The following is a 27,201-nucleotide window of genomic DNA, read 5'->3' as shown; positions in this document are numbered from 1 at the left end:
ATAGACATCTATCAACACTTACCATGTTGTTTTGTTTGTCTCCCCCATCGCTCAGTGAACTCCTTGAGGGGACAGAACCATACCATTTTTCATCTCTGTGTTCCCAGCACCTAATCTCTCTCAGTGGCTAGCACAGAGTAGATATTCAGATGCTTATTGAACTTGAATCCTTTTTTTAAAAATAAATTAATTTTATTTATATTTTGGCTGCGTTGGGTCTTCGTCGCTGCATGTGGGCTTTCTCTAGTTGCGACGAGTGGGGGCTGCTCTTCGTTGCCGTGTGTGGGCTTCTCATTGCAGTGGCTTCTCTTGTTGCAGAGCACGAGCTCTAGGCGCATGGGCTTCAGTAGTTGCGGCACTCAGGCTCAGTAGTTGTGGCTTGTGGGCTCTAGAGCGCAGGCTCAGTACTTGTGGCGCACAGGCTTAGTTGCTCCATGGCATGTGGGAATCTTCCCGGACCAGGGATCGAACCCGTGTCCCCTGCCTTGGCAGGCGGATTCTTAACCACTGCGCCACCAGGGAAGCCCTGAACTTGAATCTTAAATCTAGTCCATCCACCCATGTTGAACACTCCCAGCAAGTGATCACCTCGTCTGTGTTTAAATCCCTCTAATGATAGGGAGCTTATCATTCTGTGGTCAGCCTGTTCCCTCTTTGAATTCCCCTGTTGCAATATTCTTCATACTGAGCTAGAATTCTTATTTCTGTAGCGTCACCTTTTTAGTCCTCCTTTTCCAGATCCTGCTTCTTTGCATCTTTGACCCATGGAGGCACATGCACTGACAGAGAATGCCTCTGAGGAGTTTAGTCTCAGTCCACCTGGGGCTATTTGTCCTGAAAGCTTACTCCATGAAAGCCAACCCAGGATAAGCCATCCAGCATCATTCCTCTTCTCTATTTTATTTTTGTGTTTTCCCTTCTTGAAGTCATTTGTTATCTCTCTGCTCCTCAGAGGAAAATCTGTAGGTAACCATAAACTCATTAGTTCCCTCTAAAGTGCAGCTTTCCCAGGAGGATGCTGAGTTATGACCATGGGGCTTTTGGTCCTGAGCAACTAGGGAGAACCAGTGGGGAAAGGGGAAGCTGGAAGCAGAGAGCGTAGCCCTGCCAAGGTTTGTGTTCCCTCTGCCCTCCTTCCCCCTTCCCAGTAGGATATTCTCAATAACTGAATGTGTCTGTTATTAAGGAGGTCTCCAGTGGCATTTTATTTTCCATTGCCCATAGGATTGAACCTAACCTCTTCCTGAGCCTGTCATTTAGCGCCTTGCAGAAGCAGACTTTTCTCCTTCTATTCTAATGATAACAAATAATAGCTAACTTTTTTATTGCATACTGGTATAATGCCAGGCATTATACCAAGCATTTTACATACATTAACTCTTTTAATTATATTTTAATACTATTGTCTTCACCTTCCGGATCAGTGAAAACTGAGGCACTGCCAAGTAATTTATTCAAGGTTGGATAGCTTGTAAGTAGACTTGGGATTTGAACCTGGTGATGTGACTCCATGATCTCTATTGCTGGTGTACTCTATAACATGGATTTACTGTTTTCAAAATTCACCATATATTTATTGAGCATTTAATTTTGCCAGATACTTTATTTGGTCTTGGGGATTCATAAATGGTTAAAGAGACTATCTGTGCTCCAAAAGAGTTTATGGTCTAGTGGGGAGAGGGACCCATCAAGTGATAATGACGATGTAGTGTGATGAGTAGAGCTATATACAGGTATCACAGGTGCATGGGAGGAGTGTGAAAGTGTATTTGGGAGAGTTAGGGGAGACTTCAGAGATGATATGTCATTGGGCTGATTCTTAAAGGAGGGATAAAGTTTATCATATGGCTAGGAGGCCGGTTTACACCAAGCTAAAAGCACATATATGAAGGAGTGGAAGCATGATATCTTTAAGCATACTATTAAACATACTATTCTCCACTAATTAAACATTTAGTGATACCTGCTTGCTTTGTGCAAGCTACCGTGTTAGGTACTTAGGTTGAGAGGAAAGACGCTAATTCATGTTTCATACCTTCAAGGAGCTTATACAGTTCAGTTAGAAAAATAGTACATGTAGTCCAGTTGGAAAGGCTATAATTATAAAATAAGTTCTAAATACCTTATCAATTGAAAAAAAAAGTGCTATTTGGGAAGTAAATCTCATTGGAGGGGTTAGGGAAGACTTCGTGGAGAAGGAGCCACCTGATGATTTAAATTTCACTATAGAGAGCATCAGGAATAAAGGCCCCAAGTAAATGTGAGAAAGAAGGATGCGTTTGGGGAATCAGCAAGTAAGAGAGGACTAAGTACTAAATCTAGAAACATGGGTTGGAGCCAATATGAGGTTGACTTTATTTTATTTTAAATATTTATTTATTTATTTGGCTGCACTGGGTCTTAGTTGTGGCACGTGAGATCTTTCGTTGTGGCGCGTGGGATCTTTTGTTGGCGGTTCGTGGGCTCTTCACTTAATTGTGGTGCATGCACGGGATTCTCTCTAGTTGTGGTGCGTGGGCTCTAGAGCGTGTGGGCTCTGTAGTTGTGGCACGTGGGCTCTCGAGTTATGCTGCACCCTGCAGCACGTGGGATCTTAGTTCCCTGACCAGGGATGGAACTGGCGTCCCCTGCATTACAAGACGGATTCTTAACCACTGGAGCACCAGGGAAGTCCCGAGGTTGACTTTAAACACCAGGTTGAGGAGTTAAGATATATCCATTCATTCCTTCAGTCAGCAATTATTGAGTGCTTGAATATGCCAGATATGGTGCTGGGGACACAAACATGGAGACATGACTCCTGCTTTCAGGGGGCTAATAGTCACATAGGGAAAGACGGACATGGAAACAAATGATGGTAGTGTATTATAAGTATGTGTTATGTACTGTGGTGACAAAGGAGGGAGTGATTAACTCTGCTTGGGGGAATCATTAAAGACTTAACAGAGAAGATGCTTGAGATGGTTCTTGAGGAGTAAGTTTGAGTTCAGTAGGTAGTCAAAAGTCTGTGAGGTATGGAAGAGTGGTCCAGCAAAATGAAAAGATATGCAAAGGCTTGGAGGCATTAAACAACCTGGAATATTCTGGGAACTGTAAGAATGCCTGCATTACTGGAGTATAGGTTAAATGTAGGGGGATAGCAGTGAGTGATAAGGTTGGCGAGGCCTTTCTAACAACATAAGAAGAAGCTTGGGCTTATAACATGTTCAGATCTATGTCTCAGAATGATCAAGTCTGGTGGAAGTGTGGAAGTTATTTTTGGAGGGCTCAGCTTGGGGAAAGGAGAAGAAATTAGTTGGGAAGTACTGCAGTCGTCTAAGAGATGGTGGGGGGCTTCCCTGGTGGCGCAGTGGTTGAGAGTCTGCCTGCCGATGCAGGGGACACGGGTTCGTGCCCCGGTCCGGGAAGATCCCACATGCCGCGGAGTGGCTGGGCCCGTGAGCCATGACCGCTGAGCCTGCGCGTCCGGAGCCCGTGCTCCGCAACGGGAGAGACCACAACAGTGAGAGGCCCGTGTACCGCAAAAAAAAAAAAAAAAAAAAGAGATGGTGGGGATCTGAGCAAGAGCAAAGGCAGTGAGGGTGGAGAAAAGTGAGTGGCTATAAAAATATTAAATAGCAGTGCTTCCACTGTTTTTTTTCCCTTTCCATTCCACTCCCTAATTCATTCACTCACACATTCATCAAGCATTTATTAAGTATGTAATCTGTATTGTTTATTCATTCTTCCCCTCTTCAAATACTTGTGACTTCAGGATGTCAGGAATATTCCTAGGTCCAGTAATTCAGCAGTGAACAGGACAACCAAGGTCCTTGCTCTTGTGAAGTTTACTTTCTAAATGGGGGAAATGCAAGTAATGAATAAGTAATAAGCAGGATAACTCCAAATGGTGATAGGTGCTCTGAGAAAAGTAGGGTGATAGGATAGAGAACGACTAGAGGAGAGGTGCTACTTTTAATACGGTGGTTTATGGAATGCCTCTGAGGAGGTGATATTTGAACTAAGACCTGAATGAAGAAGACTTAGCAATTTGAAGATTTGGAAGCATAAGTGTGTCAAGTGGAGGGAGAAGCAAGTATAAATCGGTGGGAACGAGTTAGGCATGTCTTGGGACCAAAAAAGAAGGCCAATGGGACTGAATTATAGTGAGCAAGAGAAAAATAGTACCATATGAAGTCAAGGAGTTTATAGCAGAGTCAGATCTGTAAGGCCTTGTAGATACTGCTAAATTTGTTGAATTTTATTGAGAGTACAATGAAAGTTTTGGATGGTGTTAAAAATAGGAGTGAGGTGAGCTGATTTGCATTTTTCAAAAAGGTCTTTCTGGCTGCTTTGAGGAGAACGGATTGTAGGAAGGCTTTCGAGGAGGGTAGTTAAGAGACTATTGCAGTAGTCTGGGTGAGAAATGATAGTTTTGGAGTTTGGGGGCGGGGCGGGTAGGGTGGCAGAGATGGAGAAAAGTGGATGAAATTAGAATATGTTTTGAAGTAGAGCCTACAAGACTTGCTGGTGGATTGGATATGGGACGTAAGGGAAAGAAATAATCAAGCTTGACTTTCAGGTTTTATGAATTTGTTTTGCTTTGACTTGTAGTTGGCAACACCATGGCTGATGTTATTGTGTACTGAAACAGGATGGACTGGGAGAAATTTTTGTTGGGCGGTGGGGAGGAAATGCAGAAAAATTTTGGCCATGTTAAGTTTGAGATGGCTACATAAACATCTAAGTGGTGTTGTTAATTAGGCAGTTGGAAATATGAGCTTAGAGTCAAGGGAGAGGTCCGGACATTGGTCTGGGTCTCTGAAGATCTGGCTTTTTATACTAGCTCTACCACACGGTTGTTACGTGATACAAGTCAGTACGACACTCTGAGTTGCAATGTTGTCGGCTTAAAGTAATAATGAAGTTATTTGTTATGCCAGCCTTATGTATATGGTGGGAAAATCCTTTTCATTCATTTATCCATTCATCAAGTATACCCTGAGCATTTACAAAGGCACTGCCTTAGCTGTGAAGGATAACGAAGACATAGGCCCTACTCTCAGGCTGCTCATAGTCCAGTGGAAGAGTTAGTGAAATAAGCAGATGTAATAACTGCTGTAATACAGAGAAGCACAGAGCTCTCTGGGAGCACAGAAAATGGTGGGAAAGGGATCAGGAGAGGCTCCCCAGAGAAGCAGCACTTTAGCTGATGTGGAAAATGACTAGAAATTAACCAGCCAAGGAGAGAGGCGGAGGGCCCTCTAAGCAGGAGGAGCAACATGTGCAAGGTGGGAGGTGAGAGGGAGAGAACAGCACTGACAGGTCACTGTATAAGGTATAGTATTATTGGAGCATCCAAGTAGGAGGTGGGGCGTAATGAGGAAGTAGGAAGACTGGAAAGGGAGGCAGGTATAAGATCATGTAAGGCCTTATATGCTATGCTAAGGAGTTTGGATTGGAGAAGGGATTAAAGAGGCAGGGAATGGTGGCTCAGTGGTTAAGAATCCGCCTGCTAATGCAGGGGACACGGGTTCGAGCCCTGGTCTGGGAAGATCCCACATGCTGCGGAGCACCTAAGCCCATGTGCCACAACTACTGAGCCTGCACTCTAGAGCCCGTGAGCCGCAACTGCTGAGCCCATGTGCTGCAACTACTGAAGCCCACGCTCCTAGAGCCCATGCTCTGCAAGAAGAGAAGCCACCGCAATGAGAAGCCTGTGCACTGCAACAAAGAGTAGCCCCTGCTTGCTGCAACTAGAGAAAGCCTGTGTGCAGCAACAAAGATCCAACGCAGCCAATAAATAAATAAATAAATAAGTAAGTAAGTAAGTAAGATGTAAAGATGATAGCCAGAAAAAAAAAAAATAATAAAGAGGCAGGGAAGACATACCTTAATCCAGGCAAGTAGGGCTTCCAGACTTTCTAATTCCAAAGTGCATGTGCTTTCCGGTGTATTATACATAGTGCAGGGGAGCATATGTTAAGTGCCAGGCAGACTGGAGTCAGATCATGGCCTTGTGTGGTCACAGGAGAGGTTACTCTCAATGCTGTCGTGGAGGGCACTGTGTGGCCTACTGAGGAGTTCTTCCTTTCTCTTATAGGCAGCATTGGCAAACCAGAAGATTTTGAATTTGAGTGACACAGTGACTAGCAGGAAGGGCATGAAGTTGAAGGGCCTAGATTATGTTTGTAGCTTGAATAGTATTATAGAAAGGAAGAGATGTTAGAGACATTTCCTGCCTCACTGACCTAGGCCTTCTGGTGCAACGAGCCATGTTCTTCAGTTTTTCCTTCTCCCCAAAGCTTCCTTCAGTCCTATTTGTATTCTGTGTTAAGTTTGGAAAGTATTTACTGTTGGCTATTAATGATCACGAAGGATTTCATGTTAGTGCTTAAGAGGAAGAGTCACTTTCTAACTTAGAAACCACAAAGGATGGAGCACCTTTGCCAGCTGTACATCACTGATGTGGTCCAGATACCAGCCTGTCTCTCTAGATCAAGTTTGAGCTCCTTAAGGAGAAGAAAGGGCACTTCAGGCAAAGCCAGCATGTCATTTAGTGCTGTCATGTGCTTGATATCTCCCACTGGCTAAGGGAATGGAGGGAGGGGGCCAGTTTTCTAAGTAATAGAGCATTTTGATGACTACTTCTGAGCGTGGGCCACTGCAAGAATGGCTTATATAGAAGTTGCTTCTTATTCTCAGAGAGCAGCAGCTGTCTCAGGGGTAACTGGTAGTAGCCAGTATAAACAGGTAAGTTCTGTTGGTTTCAGATGGCTTTCCAAGTTCCTCTGGATTCTTTTGCAACATCATCCCCACTGTCTGTTCAAGTGAGAGTTACTCAGTCTCTGTGTATTTCCAAGGTGTGTGCTTTGTGTCTAGCGCTAGGTGTAAGGTGTGAGGGAGATGCTGAATGAGTAAGGCATTATTCTTTTTTAAAAAAATAAATTTACTTATTTATTTTTGGCTGTGTTGGGTCTTCGTTGCTGTGCATGGGCTTTCTTTCTCTAGTTGCGGAGAGCCAGGGCTACTCTTCATTGCGGTGCACGTGCTTCTCGGTGCAGTGGCTTCTCTTGTTGCGGTGGCTTCTCTTGTTGCAGCGGCCTTTCATTGTGGAGCATGGGCTCTAGGCGTGCGGGCTTCAATAGTTGTGGCTCATGGGCTCAGTAGTTGTGGCTCGCAGGCTCTAGAACGCAGGCTCAGTAGTTGTTGCGCATGGGCTTAGTTGCATGTGGGATCTTCCTGGACCAGGGCTTGAACCCATGTTCCCTGCACTGGCAGGTGGATTCTTAACCACTGCACCACCAGGGAAGTACCTAAGGCATTATTCTTGTCTTCAAAGCAGTTAATGTTATGTAACATCCATTTAACATTTATTGAACACATACAATGTGCCAGATTACGTGCTAGTTCTTTGAAATGCAAAAATTAGTAAGAATCAGATGATCCTCAGACCACTTAGGATTGCTAAATGGGAAAAAATATTTGCAAACCATATATCTGATGAGGGACTTGTGTTTGGGATATGTAATGAACTCTTACAACTCAACAAGAAAAAGATAAATAATCCAATAAAAAATGAACAAAAGATCTGAATACACCAAACGATCTGAATAGACCTGTCTCCAAAGAAAATATATAAATGGCCAATAAGCACATGAAAAGATGTTGAACATCATTAGCCATCTGAGAAATGCAAATCAAAACTACAGTGAGATACCACTTCATACTCACTATGACGCTATAATCAAAAAGACATAATAACAAGTGTTGTGGATGTGGAAAAGTTGGAATCCTCATACACTGCTAGTGGAAATGTAAAATGGTGCAGCTGCTGTGGAAAACAGTTTGGCAATTCCTCAAAAGGTTAAGCGTAGAGTTACCACATGACCCAGTAATTCCACTCCAGATATATACTTGAGAAATAAAAACATATGTCCCTATAAAAGCTTATACACGAATGTTCATAGCAATATTATAATAGCCCAAAAGTAGAAACAACTCAAATGTGTATCAGCTGGTAAATGGATAAATAAAATGTATATCCATACAATGCAAGATTACTTGTCAAGAAAAAGGAGTGAACTACTGATACATGTTGTAACATGGATGATCTTTGAAGAACATTATGGTACATGAAAGAAGCCAGTCAAGGGACTTCCCTGGTGGTGCAATGGTTAAGAAGCCGCCTGCCAGTGCAGGGGACACAGGTTCGATCCCTGGTCCAGGAAGATCACACATAACACAGAGCAACTAAGTCCATGTGCCACAACTACTGAGCCTGCACTCTAGAGCCTGTGAACCACAACTGCTGAGCCCACGTGCCACAACTACTGAAGCCCATGCGCCTAGAGCCCGTGCTCCACAACAAGAGAAGCCACAGCAATGAGAAGCCCGCACATCGCAACTAAGAGTAGCCACTGCTCACCACAACTAGAGAAAGCCTGCGTGGAGCAACGTAGACCCAACACAGCCAATCAATCAATCAATCAATAAACAAACAAAAGTAATTTTATTTTTTTAAAAAAAGAGGCGAGTCAAAAAAGACAGCATATTGTATGATTTCGTTTACATGAAAGGTCCAGAATAGACAGATCTATAGAGATATAAAGTAGATTGATTAGTGGTTGCTTAAGTCTAGGGATAGGAATAGGGAGTTGGCCAGTGGGCTTGAGCTTTCTTTTTAGTGTGATGGAAATGATTTAAAATAAGATGGCTGTACAACTCTATAAATATATGAACAGTCATTGAACTGCTCACCTGATATGGATGCTATACCTCAACAAAGCCTTAAAAATAAGAAAAGATCCTTGGCCTCAAGATGATTAGAGTCTAGTGAGGGAAGCAGAAACAAGTATAAAAAGTAATAAATGTGACCTTAGAGGTTTGTGCAAATTGTAAATTTCTTCAGGAGAACAGAGGAGGAAAGGAATTACTCCACCTGAGGAGATCTACTAGACTCTAAGCTCCTTGAGAGTGAGAGCTGTTATTTATCGTATCCCCTGTCTAGAGCTTAACATATGATCAGTTAACAGTTGTTGAATGGGTGTGTGAATGAATAAAGTTGGAGAATGTGTCACAAAGGAGGTGATATTTGAGCTACATCTTAAAGAAGGAATAGAAATGGACTAGACAGTGAAGGTGAGGAAAGAATTCTAAGGAGAGAAGACAGCAGCAGCCAAATCACTGAGGGATAAAAGGGAAGAGCACCTTAGAGTGGTAAGTGGTTTAGTGTGGCTGGAGTAAAAGCTGTTTATTGGAGGTGGTGAGATAAGTAGCTGGTTATATACCACATTATGAAACACCTTGTGTGTCATACAAAGGAGTTTGGACTTTAATCCAAAGGCAGTAGAAAGTTATCCAAGTTTGTCAAAGTAGGGGGCTGATGCAGTCAGATGTGTGTCTAATAAAGATTACTGTGGCTGCTCCTGTTGTGAATCTGTACTGGCAAGATTTGCATCAGGGAGATCACTCGGAAGTCACTGCAGGTCTAGGAGAGAGCACGAGATAAAGTCTGAACCAAGAATGTGTGGCAATGAAAAATTGGAGGGAGATTTCATAGGTGGGTAGATGTGATCAGCACATGGATAGTCCAGATTTAGGGCTTTAGGCGTTTCATAGAAAGCTGTAGAAAGTTCTGTTCTGGAAGGGCTCTGTAAGAGGTGACATCTGGGTTGGATCTTTAAGGATGGGTAGAAAAGTATAGAGTGTATTAGAGGCTGGAGTGCATATGGGAAAGAGTAAGAGAGGAGGGCCAGGTGGGGAGGAAGCCAGTCTGAGAAATACGAATTTTATGGGGTAGGAATTGAAGAACCAAAGAAGTGTACATTAGGTGCCCCCAAATTTGATAATTGTTGAATGGGAGAGAGGTTGTTAAACTATTCCTCCCACTTTTGTATAAATTTTAAAAGTTTCTTTAAAAAAGCTTTCCAATTCAGCTGGCCTGGAGGATGTGCTTTTCTGGTGATGGTAGGAGGGGTAGGAGTGGAGGGCAGACAGCAGCCACAGCAGTTATTTTCAGCCAGCATCTACTCTGACTCCACTGCCTACGGTGTGCTGTCCATGTCAGGCTTTTCAGTTAGGCTAAGCATATCCAATGTCTGCATGATCCCCAGCTGACTTACGAGGTCTGAAAAGTGAGGTAGTTCCACTTTAATTTATTGGCCTGGAATTCTTGCCAGGGCTAAGGAGTTGGAGAAAAATGTGCGTGAGAGGGGAATACGGAGCCACAAATAGGGGTAGCCTGTGAAACTTTGGACTTCATTTGTAATCCTAATCACTCAGCACACCATAGTATCTGTCCCCCCCGAGATAGAGGCAGCCAGCCTGGTGGTTTTGCTGTACCAGGTTCAGGAACTAACTAATCTCTCCTTTCTCTGGGCTTACACAGCATTTTGTTTATACGTCAGTGGTTATCCTTATCATATTATGTTTAATCTGTCTCACCCCTACCCCCTGGACTGTGACTACCTCAAGGGCAAAGGTTGGGCTTATTCATCTCTAATGTTTTGTCAAAGAGTGAAGTCTCTAGCTGCATGATTGATCATTCTGTAACTTGACAGGATCAGCTGAGACCTTTGAAGTTCCCGGTTGCCCTGGTAGATGGGGTTCCAGAGTTTAGGGCCCTTTGCAGTTAGAAGGTACTTGAAGCCAGGGCAAGAGGTCATCCCCCAAGTGATGGATATTCCTGATGCATGCTTATGGTAGTCACTTGGTAAATTTTCATTGATTTAATTTGGTAGCATCCTGTTAAATCACACCTCACTACACTAAAGGCATTTTGCTTTCACTTCTGTGGTAACTAAGGTAACTGTGGCAGTTTGGAAAGCCAAAGTATTATAGCTGACTCCAAAGCTTTGGAGTTAGACAGATTTGACAGATTTGGTATGAATTATTATAGCATTTTAGCTTTAAGGGACCTTGAAAGTAACTTAAGCCAATTTCCTCATTTTACATATGGGGAAACAGGCATAGAGAGAAGTGCCCTGTTCATTGACATATAGCAAGTAAATAGCTATGCCAGATCAGGACCTACAACTCTTTTTCTTGTCACTGAGAAAGGTGGTTGTTGCCCTGAAGCCATTTCTTGGGGTGAAAAGTGGGAATGAGGTAAAACCCAAGGAAATAAGACATACTACATGGGCTAGTTTCAGCAAGTTCTCCTGTTATTGGAAGGCTTTCTGGGGAAACCAAACCAGAGTGTCTACATGTAGCCACATAATGGCCTCCTTTTTCATTCTTTCTTCTCTTACCCTGCTTTCTTTTTCTTCATAACATTGCTACCAGAAATTATTTCATATATATAAATATATGCTTATTTGTATATTTATTGTCTGTCTTCTTCATTATATGGTAAGTTTTATAAGGGAAGAGACTTTGTTTTATGCCTGTCTTGTAACTGAATGAACAGATATTTATGGGCTGTCAAGGTGCCAGGCACATGCTTCCTATGACTTTGGTGTTTGTAGGTCATGACATGTCTGTTTCTTTGTTTGCGTTTGATCATGAATGTATCTAAACCTTCCTTGAACACAGAATACACATTATTGGCAAATGATTGCCCAATAACTGTATAGTGCTCATAGGAGTAGAGTGAGGTTACCTTTTCTGTGTGGATTTAGGCAGTGTGAGATTTAATGTGAACCTAAACCTCATGCCGCTTGATCAGGCCGGGTAAAGAACAGAATCTCAGAAGCAGCAGAGCTATGTGATTTGGCAGCTGGGGAGAGAATTCTTGGTGCATAGCTGTGGGGAGACAGCAGGACTCAGGGCTGACTTATCCAATAGGCACAGTACCCAGGGGCCCATAAAAATGTCTTAACTTCTTTCAATCAGAAGAAAAAATGAATATAATTCATCTTGGATTATATTATATCAATACAGTCATAGAATATATTTTAAAATATTTTTCTAATAGAGAAAGGGTTCCACAAAGGCAAAAGTACCTAGGGCCCATGAAAGTCATAATGTGGCACTAAGCAGGACCTTGTGACTAGTCATTGGCTTGGCCATTTGTGGCCCTAAGCCCTGACTCTGATTTCTCCCTTAAGGTCTGTGATCCTCTCCCCATCACTCCTATCCCTATGCCCCATAACGGTGATCTTCATTCACTGAGTCATTTTTCTCCTTTATATCTCATTTGTGCCTTCTGTAAAATGGAAACAATTGTGTTCCTTCTGCTGAGTAAATTCATGCTTTTAAAACAACCTAATTATTTTATTTTTAAATCTGTCTTCTCAAGGGCAGGAAAAAAAGTCTGGTTCATCTTTGTATCTCCATGCCTAGCCCAGAACCTACACATTTAGAACAGAAGTACCTTAAATGAGAGTAAATGAATAAATGTATCAAACCTCACAGATAGCTTCAGAGGCTTTCTTTAGGCTTTATCTTTCTCTATGGTATGATTTACATATGTTCTTTATGGTATTGGATATATGGTATTATATATCTCCAGCTACCTTTTTAGTCTTTCTGAGGTTCTGTCAGCAAAATTTATAGAGCTATGTGGACACTTAAGAAAATGATATGGAAAACAAGAGTGTTGCACCATCTTAGAGAGTTAAGAGCCAATGTGATCAATCAGGTACACATGGGGAATGAATAGTCTTTTCAACAAATGATGCTGAAACAGCTAGATAGCCACAGCTAGTAGGACTCCTGCCTCACACCATATACAAACATTGACTCAAAACAGACCAATGACCTAAATGTAATAACTAAAACTATAAAACTCTTAGAAGAAAACAGTTATAAATCACTACCAAATTAGGTAACGATTTCTTAGATATGACACCAAAAACACAAGCAATAAAAGAAAAAATAAATTGGGTGTCATCACAATGAAAAACTTTTGTATTGCAAAGGATACCACCAAGAAAGTAAAAAGACAACCCACAGAATGGGAGAAAATTCTTGCAAGTCATATATCAGATAAAGGATTTTGTATCCAGAATATATAAAAAACTTTTACAACTCAACAATAAAAATATAAATAATTTTTAAAATGGGCAAAAGAGTTCCAATAGGCATGTAAGAAGCTTGGAAATCACCATTCTGTCCTAAGAACAAGTAAAAAGCTGAACAAACTGAAAAATCAACAATTCTTAGATTTTTAAGAGAAGTAAGGTCATAGGGCAAAGGCAAATTGCTGCCCCCCAAATTGGAGAGACGAACAGGTGAATACAGAGAATCACAACTTACAGAAGCAGAAACCCCTTTGGGAACCAGTGCTGGAGAAGGGAAACCTGGATTGTAATTGATGAATTGCTGGAGGCTCAGTATGGACAACTCAGAGTTAAAAAACTCCAGGGGGACTCAGTCATTGAGGGCCCCCCACAATGACTTCTTGGATGTCTATCAGGTTCTTACACTGAGTATTGAGAAAAACCCTTTTGTGCTTTGGGGAGGGGTGGGGGAAAGGAGCCATTTAAAAATACTACAGAGCATTCTGTTCTTCTTAAGGTCTGCCATCAGGGGAAACTTTAACCAAAGCCTAACCTGTTGGGGGTTTTTTGTTGTTGTTGTTGTTGTTGTTTTTTGCGGTACGCGGGCCTCTCACTGTTATGGCCTCTCCCGTTGCGGAGCACAGGCTCCGGACGCGCAGGCTCAGCGGCCATGGCTCATGGGCCCAGCTGCTCCGCGGCATGTGGGATCTTCCCGGACCGGGGCACGAACCCGTGTCCCCTGCATCGGCAGGCGGACTCTCAGCCACTGTGCCACCAGGGAAGCCCCTGTTGGGGTTTTATCAGAGCCCAACTGACCCAGGGAAAAGGAAATACCCATCTCTAGTCAGCCCTAGCCTTTCATCTTGGAGAAGGGAAATACCCAATTCCAGTCTACTCACACCATCATGTCCCACCTAAGAGGGGTGGGTGAGGCACTGAGAAGCACTTGTGAAGTTCACATTCCAGAGGCACAGACTCACTAAAAGACTGAAACCGAATCATAGGACTATAGAATGCTTCCCCTCCCTCAACGTGCCACCACATTACTAAAGGTCTATTTATAGCAGTTCCTTTTACCTGGTATATCATGCCCAGCTATCAAGAAAAAATTACAAGATATACTAAAAAGCAAAATACACACTTTGAAGAGACATAACAGGTATCAGAATTAGACCCATCTATGGCAGGGATCTTGGAATTATTAGACAGGGAATTTAAAATAAGTATGATTTACCATGCTAAGGCTCGAATGGATAAAGTAGATGACATGCAAGAACAACTGGGCATTGTAAGCAGAGAGATGGAAATTCTAAGAAAGAACCAAAAAGAAATGTTTAGAGATCAAAAACACTGTAACAGAAATGAAGGTTGCCTTTAATGGGCTTATCAGTAGACTAGACATGGCTGAGGAAAGAATCTCTGAGCTTGAGGATATTTGAGTAGAAACCTATAAAAGTAAAAAGAAAAAAGACTAGAAAAAGCAAAATAACCAAGAACTGTGGGACAACTACAAAAGTAATGTATGCTGCTGTGATCTGAATGTTTGTGTTCCCCCCAAATTCATATGTTAAACTCCTAATCCTCAAGGTGATGGTATTAGGAGGTGGGGCCTTTGGGAGGTGATTAGGTCATGAGGGCAGAGCCCTCATAATTGGGATTTGTGCACTTATAAAAGAGGCCCCACAGAGTTTCCTAGCCCCTTGCACCATGTGAGGACATAACAAAAAGTCAGCTGTCTGTGAACCAGGAAGCCCTCACCAGACACAGAATCTGCTTGTGCTGTGATCCTGGACTTTCCACACTCCAGAAATGTGAGAAGTAAATGTTTGTTGTTTATAAGCCACCCGGTCAATGGTATTTTATTATAGCAGCCTGAACAGACTAAGACAGATGCATCATGAGAATACCAGAAGGAGAAGAAGGAGAGAAACAGAATATTTGAAACAATAATGACTGAGAATTTTCCCAAATTAATGTCAGACACCAAACCACTGATCCAGGAAGTTCAGAAAACACTAAGGATAAATGCCAGAACCCCCCAATAAATCTAGGCATATCATTTTTCAAATGATAGAAAATCAAAGACGAAAAATCCTGAAAGAAGCCAGAGGAGACAACACCTTAACCTACAGAGGAGCAAAGATAAGAATTAACCCCCAGTTTATCCTCAGAAACCATGCAAGCAGGAAGAGAGTAGAATGAAATGTTTACAGTGTTGAAAAAAACAAAAACCCCACCAGCCTAGAATTCAGTATCCCATGAAATTAGCCTTCAAAAGAGGAGAAATAAAGACAGACAAAAATAGAGCAAATTTATTGCCAGTAGGCCTGCCTTGCAAGAAATGTTAAAAGAAGTTCTTTAGAGAGAGGAAAATAATGGAAGTGAGAGCCTCAGATCTACATAAAGAAGGGAAGAGCATTGGAGAGGGAATAAGTGAAGGTAGAATAAAAACATTTATTTTACTAATTCTTTTTTTAATGAGCGATTTTAAGTTTTATTGTATCTTAAATGTCATTTTCCATATGTTCATAGCTACTATATAGAAATACAATTTTTGTGTGTATGTTTATATTGTATTCTGCCACCTCGTTGAACTCTCTTATAAATTCTAGCCCTTTTTTTTTTTTTGGTAGATTCTTTGGGATATTCTATGTAGGCCATGATGTCATCTGCAAATAAGGGGCAGTTTTATTTCTTTCCAATCTGTACCTTTTATTGCCTTATTTTGCTGGCTAGAAACTTCAGTATTATGTTGAATAGTAGTGGTGAGGGTGGACATCCTGACATTTCGGATCTTAGGGGGAAAGCATTCAGTCTTTCACCATTAAATATAATGTAAGCGATAGGATATTTGTAGATGCTCTTTTATTTTATATATATATATATATATTTTTTTTTTTTTTTTGCTGCACCACACAGCTTATAGGATTTTAATTTCTCGACCAGGGATCGAACCTGGGCCCTTGGCAGTGAGAGCATGGAGTTTTAACCACTGGACCACCAGGGAATTCCCTGTTTTATATATTGTTGATTGATCTAACGGAATAGTTTTTTCAAAGTAATAATACCAACACTACATTTGACTATGTATGTGTGTGTGTATTTATGGATAAGTGAAATGCATGACAGCAATGATACAACAAACGTTGAGAGGGAAGAATTAGGATTATTTTGTTGTTATAAGGTACTCAAACTATCTGTAAGGTGGTATAGTATTATTTGAAAGTGGGTTTTACTCTAGAGCAACCACTAAAAGAAGTAAAAATAAAAGTATAGGGAATTCCCTGGTAGTCCAGTGTGCTTTCACTGCCGAGGGCCTGGGTTTGATCCCTGGTCGGGGAACTAAGATCCCACAAGCTGCACAGTGAGGCCAAAAAATATTAATAATAATAAATTTTTAAAAAAGTATAACTGATAAGCTAAGGAAGGAAAGAGAATGTAATCATATAATATTCTCAGTTAAAACTATAAAAGGCAGAAAAAGATTGGAAGACAAAAATAGAAACAAAGAATAAGGGCAACAAATAGAAAACAGTAACAAATATAGTAGATGCTAATCCAACTATATTAATAATCACTTTGAACGTTAATGGTCTAAATGCATCAGTTAAAAAACAGAGATTGTCAGAGTGGATAAAAAATACAAGACCCAACTCTATATCTAAAAGAACCCCATTTTAAATAAAAGGACACATATAGATTAAAAGTAAAGGAATGGGGAAAGATATATCAGGCTGACAATCAAAAGAAAGCAGGAGTAGCTATATTAATTTCAGGTAGAGCAGACTTCAGAACACAGAAAGTTATCAGGGATCAAGAGGAGCATTACAGGGCTTCCCTGGTGGCGCAGTGGTTAAGAATCCCCCTGCCAGTGCAGGGGACACGGGTTCAGAGTAACCAAGCCCATGTGCCACAACTACTGAAGTCTGCATGCCTAGAGCCTGTGCTCCACAACAAGAGAAGCCACTGCAATGAGAAGCCTGTGCATAGCACTGAAGAGTAGCCCCCACTCGCCACAACTAGAGAAAGCCTGCACGCAGCAACGAAGACCCAACGCAGCCAAAAATAAATAAGTTAATTAATTAATTAATTTAAAAAAAGAGGGGCATTACATAATGATAAAGAAGTCAGTTCTCCAAGAAGACATAACAATGTCTTAATGTGTGTGTACCTAACAATAGGGTGTGAAAATACATAAGGCAAAAAATGATAGTATTGCAAGGAGAAATAGATGAATCCACTGTTATAGTTGGAGAATTCAACACTCCTGTGTCAGAAAGGGGCAGATCTAGCAAGCAGAAAATTCATGAAGGCAGGGCTGAACTCAATGACACCATTAATTAACTGAATATAATGGATATTTATAGACTACTTCATCCAGCAACAGCAGAATAGACAATCGTCTCAAGTTCTCATGGAGCATTCACCAGGATAGACCACATTGTGGACCATAAAATATACCTTAGGGCTTCCCTGGTGACGCAGCGGTTTAGAGTCAACCTGCCGATGCAGGGGGACATGGGTTCGTGCCCCGGTCTGGGAAGATCCCAGATTCCGCGGAGCGGCTGGGCCCGTGAGCCATGGCCGCTGAGCCTGCGCGTCGGAGCCTGTGCTCCGCAATGGGAGAGGCCACGATGGTGAGAGGCCGGTGTACCCCCCGCCAAAAAAAAAAAAAATATATATATATACCTCAACAAATTTAAAAGAATAAAAATCATATATTTTCTGCTCTCAGTGCACAATGGAATTAAATCAGAAATCAGTAACAGGAAGATAGCTGGAAAATCCACAAATACTTGGGAGATTAAACAACATACTGCTTAAATAACACATGGATCAAAAAAGAAATCTCGAGAAATTTAAATATGTTTGAACTAAATGAATATGAAAACAAAACATATCAAAATTTGTGGATACAGCAAAAGTAGAGCTTAGAGGGAGATGTGTAGCACTGAATGCACATATTAGAAAAAAAGGAAAGATATAAAATCAGTCATCCAAACTTCCACCTTTGGAAACTAGAAAAAGAGCAAATTAAATCCAAGATAAGCAGAAGAAAAGAAATAATAAAAATTAGAGCAGAAATCAATGAAATTGAAAACAGGAAATCTAGAAAAAATCAACAAAATCAAAAGTTGGTTCTTTGAAAAGATTAATAAAGTTGTTAAACCTGTAGCCAGGCTAACTAAGAAAAAAAGAGAGAGGATACAAATTCCTAACATCAGAAATGAAAGAGGGGATATCACTACAGAGCCAATGGACACTAAAGGGATAATAAAGGAATACTATGAGCAACTCTGTGACCACAAATTTGATAACCTAGATGAAATGGACCAATTCCTTCAAAGACGCAATCGGTCAAAACTCACACAAGAAGACAGACAATCAGAATTGGCCTATATCTATTAAAGAAATTCATTGAATAATTAATAACCTTCCAAAGCAGAAAGTACCAGGCCCAGATGGGTTCACTGGTGAATTCTACCAAACATTTAAGGAAGAAATTATACCAATTCTCTACAATCTCTTTCAGAAGATAGAAGCAGAGTGAATACTTCCTAACTCATTCTATGAAGTCAGCATTACCCTAATACCAAAACCAGACAAAGATATTATAAGACAACTATAGACCAATGTCTCTCATGAACATAGATGTAAAAATCATTAATAAAACATTAACAGATTGAAACCAGCGGTGTATAAAAAGGATCATACACCATGACCAGGTGGAATTTATCCTAGGTATGCAAACCTGGTTCAATATTTGAAAAATTAATGTAATCTATCACATCAACAGGTTAAAGAAGAAAAATTACATGAACATATCTATATATGCAGAAAAATTATTTGACAAAATCCAGCACCCATTCAAGATAAAAATTTCTCATTAAACTAGGAATATAGGGGAACTTCCTCAACTTGATAAAGAATATCTACCCAAAACTTACAGCTAACATACTTACCTGGTGAGAAGCATGAAGTTTTCCACTAAGATCAGGAACAAGGGAAGGTTGTTCCCTCTGACCACTGCTTGTCAACATCATACTGGAAGTCCTAGCTAACACAATAAGGCAAGAAAAGGAAATAAAATGAATATAGATTTGAAAGGAAGAAATAAAACCATCTCTGTTCACAGATGAAATGGTCATTTATAGAAAGGATCAACCAAAAACCTCCTAGTACTAATAAACTATTATAGTAGGGTTGCAGGATACGCAGTTAATATACAAAAGTTAACTGCTTTCCTGTATACCAAGAATGAACAAATGGAATTTACAATTAAAAGCACAATACCAGGGACTTCCCTGGTGGTCCAGTCATTAGAGTTCACCTTCTAATGCAGCGGGTGTGGGTTCAATCCCTGGTCGGGGAGCTGAGATCCTACGTGACTCAGCCAAAAAAACCAAAACATAAAACAGAAGGAGTATTGCAACAAATTCAGTAAAGACTTTAAAAATGGTCCATATCAAAAAAAAATCTTTTAAGAAACCCCACAATACCATGTACTTTAGCACCAATAAAAATAACATATGTAGATATAAATATAGAAAAATATGTGCAAGATCTATATGAGGAAAACTGTAAAACCGATGAAAGATATCAAAGAAGAACTAAATGGAGAGATATTCCATGTCCGTGTAAAGGAAGACTCAATGTTGTCAAGATGTCAGTTCTTCCCAACTTGATCTATAGATTCATTGCAATCCCAGTCAAAATCCCAGCAAGGTATTTTATAGATATCAATAAACTGATTCTGAAGTTTATATGGAGAAGCAAAATACCTAGAATAGCCAATACAGTATTGAAGAAGAACAAAATTGGAGGACTACTTACCCAACTTCAAAACTTACTATAAAGTTACAGTAATCAAGACACTGTGGTACTGGTCAAAGAACAGACAAATAGATCAGTGGAACAGAATGGAGAGCTCAGAGATAGACCTATGTAAATTTATCAATTGATCTTTGACAAAGGGGTAAAGGCAATACAATGGAGCAAAGAGAGTCTGTCAACAAATGGTGCTAGAGCAATCAGACATCCACAAGTAAAAAAAAAAAAAAAAAAAAAAAAAGGTTCTAGACACAGGCGTTATACCCCTCACAAAAGGTAACTTAAAATGGACCACAAACCTCAATGAGATCACAAAGCAAAACTGTAAAACTCTTAGAAGATAACATAGGAGAAAATCTAGGTGACCTTGGGTTTGGCAATGACTTTTTAGATACAACATCAAAGGCATGATCCCTGAAAGAAAGAATTGATAAGCTAGACTTAATTAAAATTAAAAATTTATGCTCTGCAAAAGAAACTGTCAGGAGAATGAAAGCACAAGCCACAAACCGGAAGAATGTATTTGCAAAAGACATATCAGATAAAGGATTGTTATCCAAAATATACAAAGAACTCTTTAAACTCAGTAATAAGAAAACAACCTGGGGCTTCCCTGTTGGCGCAGTGGTTTAGAGTCTGCCTGTCGATGCCGGGGACGCGGGTTTGTGCCCCGGTCTGGAAGGATCCCGCATGCCGCGGAGCGGCTTGGCCCGTGAGGCATGGCCGCTGGGCCTGCACGTCTGGAGCCTGTGCTCCGCAGTGGGAGAGGCCACAACAGTGAGAGGCCAAGGTACTAAAAAGAAAAAAGAAAGAAAACCTGATTAAAAGTGGGCTAGAGGGACTTGCCTGGTGGCGCAATGGTTAAGAATCCATGTGCCAGTGCAGGGGACATGGGTTCGATCCCTGGTCTGGGAAGATCTCACATGCCGTGGAGGAACTAAGCCGGTGCACCACAGCTACTGAGCCTATCCTCTAGAGCCCAAGAGCCACAACTACTGAAGCCTGCACACCTAGAGCCCGTGGTCCACAACAAGAGAAGCCACTGCAGTGAGAAGCCCACACACTGCAACGAAGAGTAGCCCCTGCTCACCGCAACTAGAGAAAGCCCGCACGCAGCAACGAAGACCCAACCCAGCCATAAATAAATAAATAAATGGGGAAAAAAAATGGGCTAGAGACCTTAACATATAGCCCACCAAAGAAGATATATAGATGGCATATAAGTATATGGAAAGATGCCCCACAGGCATCTTCAGGGAAATTCAAATTAAAATGAGATACCACTACACACCTATTAGAATGATTGAAATCTGAGACACTGACAATACCAAATGCTAGCAAGGATGTGGAGCAACAAGAACTCTCATTCATTGCTGGTGGGAATGCAAAATAATACAGCCACTTTGGAAGATAGTTTGGTGGTTTCTTGCAAAACTAAACATACTGTTACCGAATCCAGCAATTGTGCTCCTTAATATTTCCCCAGAGGAGCTCTTATGTCCACACAGAAACCTGCACACAGATGTTTATAGCAGCTTTATTCATAATTGTCAAAATTCGGAAGCCACCAAGATGTCTTTCAGTAAGTGAATGGATACATAAACTGTGGTACATCCAGAGAATGGAATATTATTCAGTACTAAAAAGAAGTGAGCTATCAAGCCATAAAAAGAGATGGAGGAATGTTAAATGCATATTACTAAGTGAAAGAAGCCAATGTGAAAAGGCTACGTACTATATGATTTCAACTATATGACATTCTGGAAGAGGCAATACTGTGGAGACAGTAAAAAGATCAGTGGTTGCTAGAGATTGGGGGGATGGAGAGATGAATAAGCAGGGCACAGAGAATTCTTAAGTCAGTGAAACTACGCTGTATGATACTCTAATGATGGATATGTGTCCATGAGGACATTATATGTTTGTCCAAATCCACAGAATGTACATCAATAGTGAACTCTCAGGTAAACTATGGACTTTGGGTGATGGTATGTCAATGTAGGTTCTTCAGTTAGAACAAAGGTACCGCTCTGATGGGGATGTAGGTAATGAGGGAGGCTATGCATATTTGGGAGCAGGGTGCGTATGGGAAATCTCTGTGCTTTCCACTCAATTTTGTTGTGAATCTAAAACTGCTGTAAAAAAAAAAAGTTATTTTTTAAAAGTGGACAAGGGACAAAGGATCTGAATAAACTTTTCTCCAAAGAAGATATGTGCATGGCTAATAAGCATATGAAAAGGTGTTCAACATCATTATACATCAGGGAAATTCAAAATCATATTGATCTGCCATTTCACACCCATTGGGATGCTTTTTACCAAAAAGACAATAAGTGTTGTTGAAGATGTGGAGAAATTGGAACTCTCATACACTGCTGGTGGGAATGTAAAATGGTGCAGCTGCTGTGGAAAACAGTTTGGCAGTTCCTCAAAAGGTTAAGCATAGAGTTACATGTGACCAGACAGTTCCACTACTAGATACATGCTCAAGAAAAATGAAAGCATGTCTGCATGAAAACTTGTAAATGAATGTTCGTAACAGCATTATTTGTAATAGCTCAAAACTATAAACAACCCAAATGTCCATCAACTGATGGATGGACAAAGAAAATGTCGTATATCCATACAATACAATATTATTTGGTAATAGAAAGGAATGAATTACAGTACCTGCTGCAACACTGAAAACATGCTAAGTGAAAGAAGCCATTCACAAAAAACCACATATTGTATGATCTCGTTTATATGAAATGTCAAGAATAGGCAAATCTATAGATAGAGATCAAAAGTAAATTGGTGGTTCCTTGGGCTGGGGGGAGATTGGAGAGTGATGGCTGACTGGTATGTGGTTTCTTTTTGGGGTGGTAAAAATGTTCTAAATTTAAATAGTGGTGATGGTGGCACAACTCAATATACTAAAAGCACTGAATAGTACATTTTAAATGGATGAATTTTACGGTATGTGAATTAGATCTCAGTAATGCTGTTGTTAAAAACAACTCAGGTGTATAGAGGTATATGACTGTAGGACAAAGTGTGGATGTGAGTGCTGGGATGCAATAGCAATTTTTTTTATGATAATCCTTTTATTTTTTTAACTTTTAATTTTATATTGGAGTATAGTTGATTACCAGTGTTGTATTTCAGGTGTACAGCAAAGTGATTGTAATAGCAATGCTTTTATATGCATATGAATTACCTAGGTATCTTATTAAATGCAGATTCTGATTCAGGAGGTCTGGGATGGATTCTCTTCCGCAGAGCACAGGCTCCGGACGCGCAGGCTCAGCGGCCATGGCCCACGGGCCCAGCCGCTCCGCGGCATGCGGGATCCTCCCAGACCGGGGCACGAACCCGTGTCCCCTGCATCGGCAGGCGGACTCTCAACCACTGCGCCACCAGGGAAGCCCTGGGATGGATTCTGAAGCATCTATTTCTTAAGCTCTCAGGGTGCTAATGCTTCTGGGCTGTGGATCATGCTCATCAAGGCAGTAAAGGATTTTTTTTTTTTTTTTTTCCAGTGAATGGGGTCAGTCTAAAGAGCCTTTCAGGATCCAGGAGGATTTGTCTAGCATTTTGCATGAAGGCAGAATGTGGTTTGGTGGAAGAGAGGGGCTGAAGGGACAAAGTAACCAGCCTGTGTAAAGACTCAGAGACCACCGAGTATCAGTATTTGTGGGGGATAGGAGGTCTGTTTGTGGTATTACACTGGTGGACCTTGAGTCTTTCGCACCTGAGAAAATATCAGTCAACCGCAGATCATTTTCCATTTTTGTAAAGTTTTCTCTTGCCCTCTGCCTGACATTTTTGGTCTAACTTCTTTCAAATCTGGACCTAGGTAGATTGACATGACTAGAGACCTTGCGACATCCTAGGAGGGGAGTGATTGGTTGGCAAAAAGACAGTCTGTGTATGGGTCTTAGGAGTGGGAAATGGGCCCATCAATCAGTAATCTTGCCCTGAGAACCTACCTAATTAGCTACCTGAGCTCTGGACAGGTCAAGTTTAGACTGACTTACTTCTTGGCCCCAGGTGAATAAACTCATTAATGAGGGAGCAAATAAAGATGTATTTCCAGATGGTACAGGTTAATTATAGGTATAGCTTATAGCTTTCCTTGTTTTTCCACCTGAGCTAGAAGACTGATTTGGATGTAATTTTTAAAATCTTTTCATTCAGCATGCAAATATTAAAGCCAAATCATGTCTTTACTCAGCATTACTCCACTCTGGTGCTCGTACTACTCCACGAAGTGCTAAATGGTCCTCTAAGCACCAAGTCTAGTCTCAGCCTTAGTGCTTGCCCTTCTCAGCTGTTCCCTGAGCTCTGAAAGCATTACTGCCCTGTGCTTCACCAACATTTAGTTCCCTGGCCTCTCTGAGTACTTTTTAAAGTACACTCACTCTCCTAGGAAGAAAGGCAATGAAATCACTTGGTCACTTGGAATATAATTACCCTCACAGCCCCACAGTGAAGTCAGAAGACTTATTCTCTATTTTCCAGCGGGAGAAACAAAGGCACAGACAGTAGCATGCTTGACCACTATCTCATGGAGAGGTGTCCCCATGCCTGGTCCGGTTCTCTGAACCTTCCTTGTTTTCTCTTCAATGGACTTACCTTGCTTCTTTGAACATGTAGTTGTGTTGTTTTGTTTTGTTTTGACGTGTAGTTTTTTAAACATGATTTTCTGGGTGCCTCCAGAAAATGAATACTTCTTTCTCAGATGCTTATTAGGTATTTTTCAAGTGTTGTTTACACTCCCATTTAAGCATCTCCAGGTGGGGTGCTGGTGTGTCAGCATATTTACTTATTACCCTGTTGGAGGGAATTCTGTTCAATTTCACAAGTACTCAGTGAGTGCTTAATATACACTCAGCTCTGCTATTCTACTTGAAAGACGAAAAAGCAGTGTATTCTCCTCGGCTCTGTGGGATCTTCTAGGATGGGAGCAAGATAGACATAAGCAGGACTTGGACTAGGGTGAAGCAAACAAGGCGCTGGGCGCAAACTTGAAGGAGGCACTCACTCTCAAGGTCATGCAAGTGCAGTGTCAGTACCTGAAAATGTGTGCCTTCTTAAATTTTGAGCTCTAGGTCCCTTGCTTGCACCACCCTGGTCCTGGCCCTGGCCCTGGATTTAAGAAGCAGTTAGGTCACTTGGAAAGCATGTCTAAGATAACATAAGATCGTGGTCCTTGGGCTTCCCTGGTGGCGCAGTGGTTGGGAGTCTGCCTGCCGATGCAGGGGACATGAGTTCGTGCTCTGGTCTGGGAGAATCCCGCATGCCGCGGAGCGGCTGGGCCCGTGGGCCATGGCCGCTGAGCCTGCGTGTCTGGAGCCTGTTGCTCCGCAACGGGAGAGGCCGCGACAGTGAGAGGCCCGCATACTGAAAAAAAAAAAAAAAAAAAAAGATTGTGGTCTTTAATTGTCTGCTCAGGTACCACCCAGCTGGGCCTTTCCATTTCCTGCATCTACTTGTCTCCTCTTGGAGGGGACCTCTGTCCTTCTGGGGGGATGAAGGACTGAGTCAGGTCACATGAATAAATTCTGTGAGGCAGTGTGAAGTAGGACGAGGAGGGTGGTTGACTTCATTACCCTGATTGGCTGGGGGAAGCCTTAGGATATTGTTTCTTCCCTCCCCTCCCCTGCCCTCTGTCTTCCCCTCTCCTTCCCTCTCCTCTCTTTTCCCTCTTCACCCCTCCCCTCTTTTCCTCCTCTACCCTCCTCTTTTCCTTCCCTCCCTCCCTCCTTCTCTCTCTTTCTTTCCCTCCCTCCCTCCCTCCCTCTCTCCCTCCCTCCCTCCCTCTCTCTCTCCCTCCCTTCCTTCCTTCCCTCCCCTTCCCTTCCTTTCCTTTCCTTCCTTCCTCAGCTGGGACACGTAGAAACCAGAAAGCCCTCTCTAAGCAATGGTGGACATTCCCAGTACCCACACATAAAGGATGCATGGTAAATATGTACTGATTTTACTCAGTAGTAGTATGGAGTTCTGCCCATTTTACTTCAAACATCCCACTTAAGGTACTTTTCTGAAGTTATCAGAGGAACAGTGGGAAACTGGGCCTTGAACTTCGTAAGAACTAAAGGAATATTTGTTGATTGATTCCTTTGGTGATTATGAGGGCCTTTCTTCTGTATATCAAGGAGCGTTTTCAGCTCAGTTCAGTATAAGAATGTATCGAGTGACTTATGTACTGAGGCTTTGGGTATGCTTCTGTATGGCTACAAGGAAGTAGAAGACTTGAGCTGTGATCTCAAAGAACTTAGTAGTATTCTAGAGCAGTGGTTTTTCAGCTGGGACAATTTTTGTCCCCCAAGGGACATTTGATAATGCCTGTAGACTTTTTTGGTTTTATCTGTGGAGATGCTGCTGGCATCTAGTGGGTAGAGGCTAGGGATGCTGCTAAACATCCTACAGTGTACAGATCCCCACCCCCCACCCCCACCCCCACCCCCACAAAAAAACAACCCAGAGAATCAACCAGCCCAGAATATCACTAGTGCCAAGGTTTAAGAAATCCTGCTCTAAAAGGATAAGACTAACAAATAGAACTGGAACTTTGAGGTTGGAAGGCCACACTGCTACTTTTTTTTTAACATCTTTATTGGAGTATAATTGCTTTACAATGGTGTGTTAGTTTCTGCTGTATAACAAAGTGAATCAGCTATACATATACATATATCTCCATATCTCCGCCCTCTCGCGTCTCCCTCCCATCCTCCCTATCCCACCCCTCTAGGTGGTCACAAAGCACTGAGCTGTTCTCCCTGTGCTAGGTGGCTGCTTCCCACTATCTGTTTTACATTTGGTAGTGTATATATGTCCATGCCACTCTCTCACTTCTTCCCAGCTTACCCTTCCCCCTCCCCGTGTTCCCAAGTCCATTCTCTACGTCTGCGTCTTTATTCCTGTCCTGCCCCTAGGTTCTTCAGAACCATTTTTGTTTGTTTGTTTGTTTTTAGATTCCGTATATATTACACTGCTACTTAATAGCAGAGCAAGGACTTGGACTAGGGTGAAGCAAACAAGGTGCTGGGCGCAAACTTAAGCTTAGTTCACCCTAGTCTAATGGGGCCATTTAGAGTCAAATGGTATTATATGACAGAATATTTTATCTAGCTTCATGTCCCACAAATCATAATTCAAACTTTTAGCTCTAGCAGTGTGTGATCATTGTATGTTGGGCAGGGACAGTTCTAAGACAGTAATGGATTTTTATGGTGGTGTCTTTCTACAGGTTGATATGTCAGACCTCTCTCCAGAGGAGCAATGGAGGTAAGTGTGACAGTGTGGGCCCCTCTTGGTGGGAACTATAGATTAATCCTACTAAAAGAGTTGTATATCTACCCTTTTTGCTTCCTTTTCTGTGGCAGGCAGTGACCTATGACCAGTAGGACAGGTCATTTGAGATCTTTCCCAGTATTTGGGTCACTCTTGGGTAGCTCCCTCG

The 27,201-nt window shown here is 41.6% G+C and overlaps 1 protein-coding gene across 4 annotated transcripts in view; it reads left to right on the top strand.

The window, feature by feature from the left end:
• RNF121 (ring finger protein 121) overlaps nucleotides 1-27,201 on the top strand; it is an 82,287-nt gene that overhangs the window by 7,048 nt on the left and 48,038 nt on the right. For 3 of the 4 annotated variants that reach the window (XM_004312370.4, XM_073808532.1, XM_033862384.2), the window contains exon 2: nucleotides 26,989-27,026. In XM_004312370.4, coding sequence (XP_004312418.1) covers nucleotides 26,989-27,026 — 38 coding nt within the window. Of the gene's footprint in view, nucleotides 1-25,622; nucleotides 25,700-26,988; nucleotides 27,027-27,201 lie in introns of all 4 variants that reach the window. The other variant, XM_019939540.3, reaches the window with a different exon arrangement.

Source organism: Tursiops truncatus, chromosome 8 (assembly GCF_011762595.2).
Source record: "Tursiops truncatus isolate mTurTru1 chromosome 8, mTurTru1.mat.Y, whole genome shotgun sequence".
NCBI lineage: Eukaryota > Metazoa > Chordata > Mammalia > Artiodactyla > Delphinidae > Tursiops > Tursiops truncatus.
This window is presented reverse-complemented; position numbering and strand designations above follow the sequence as displayed.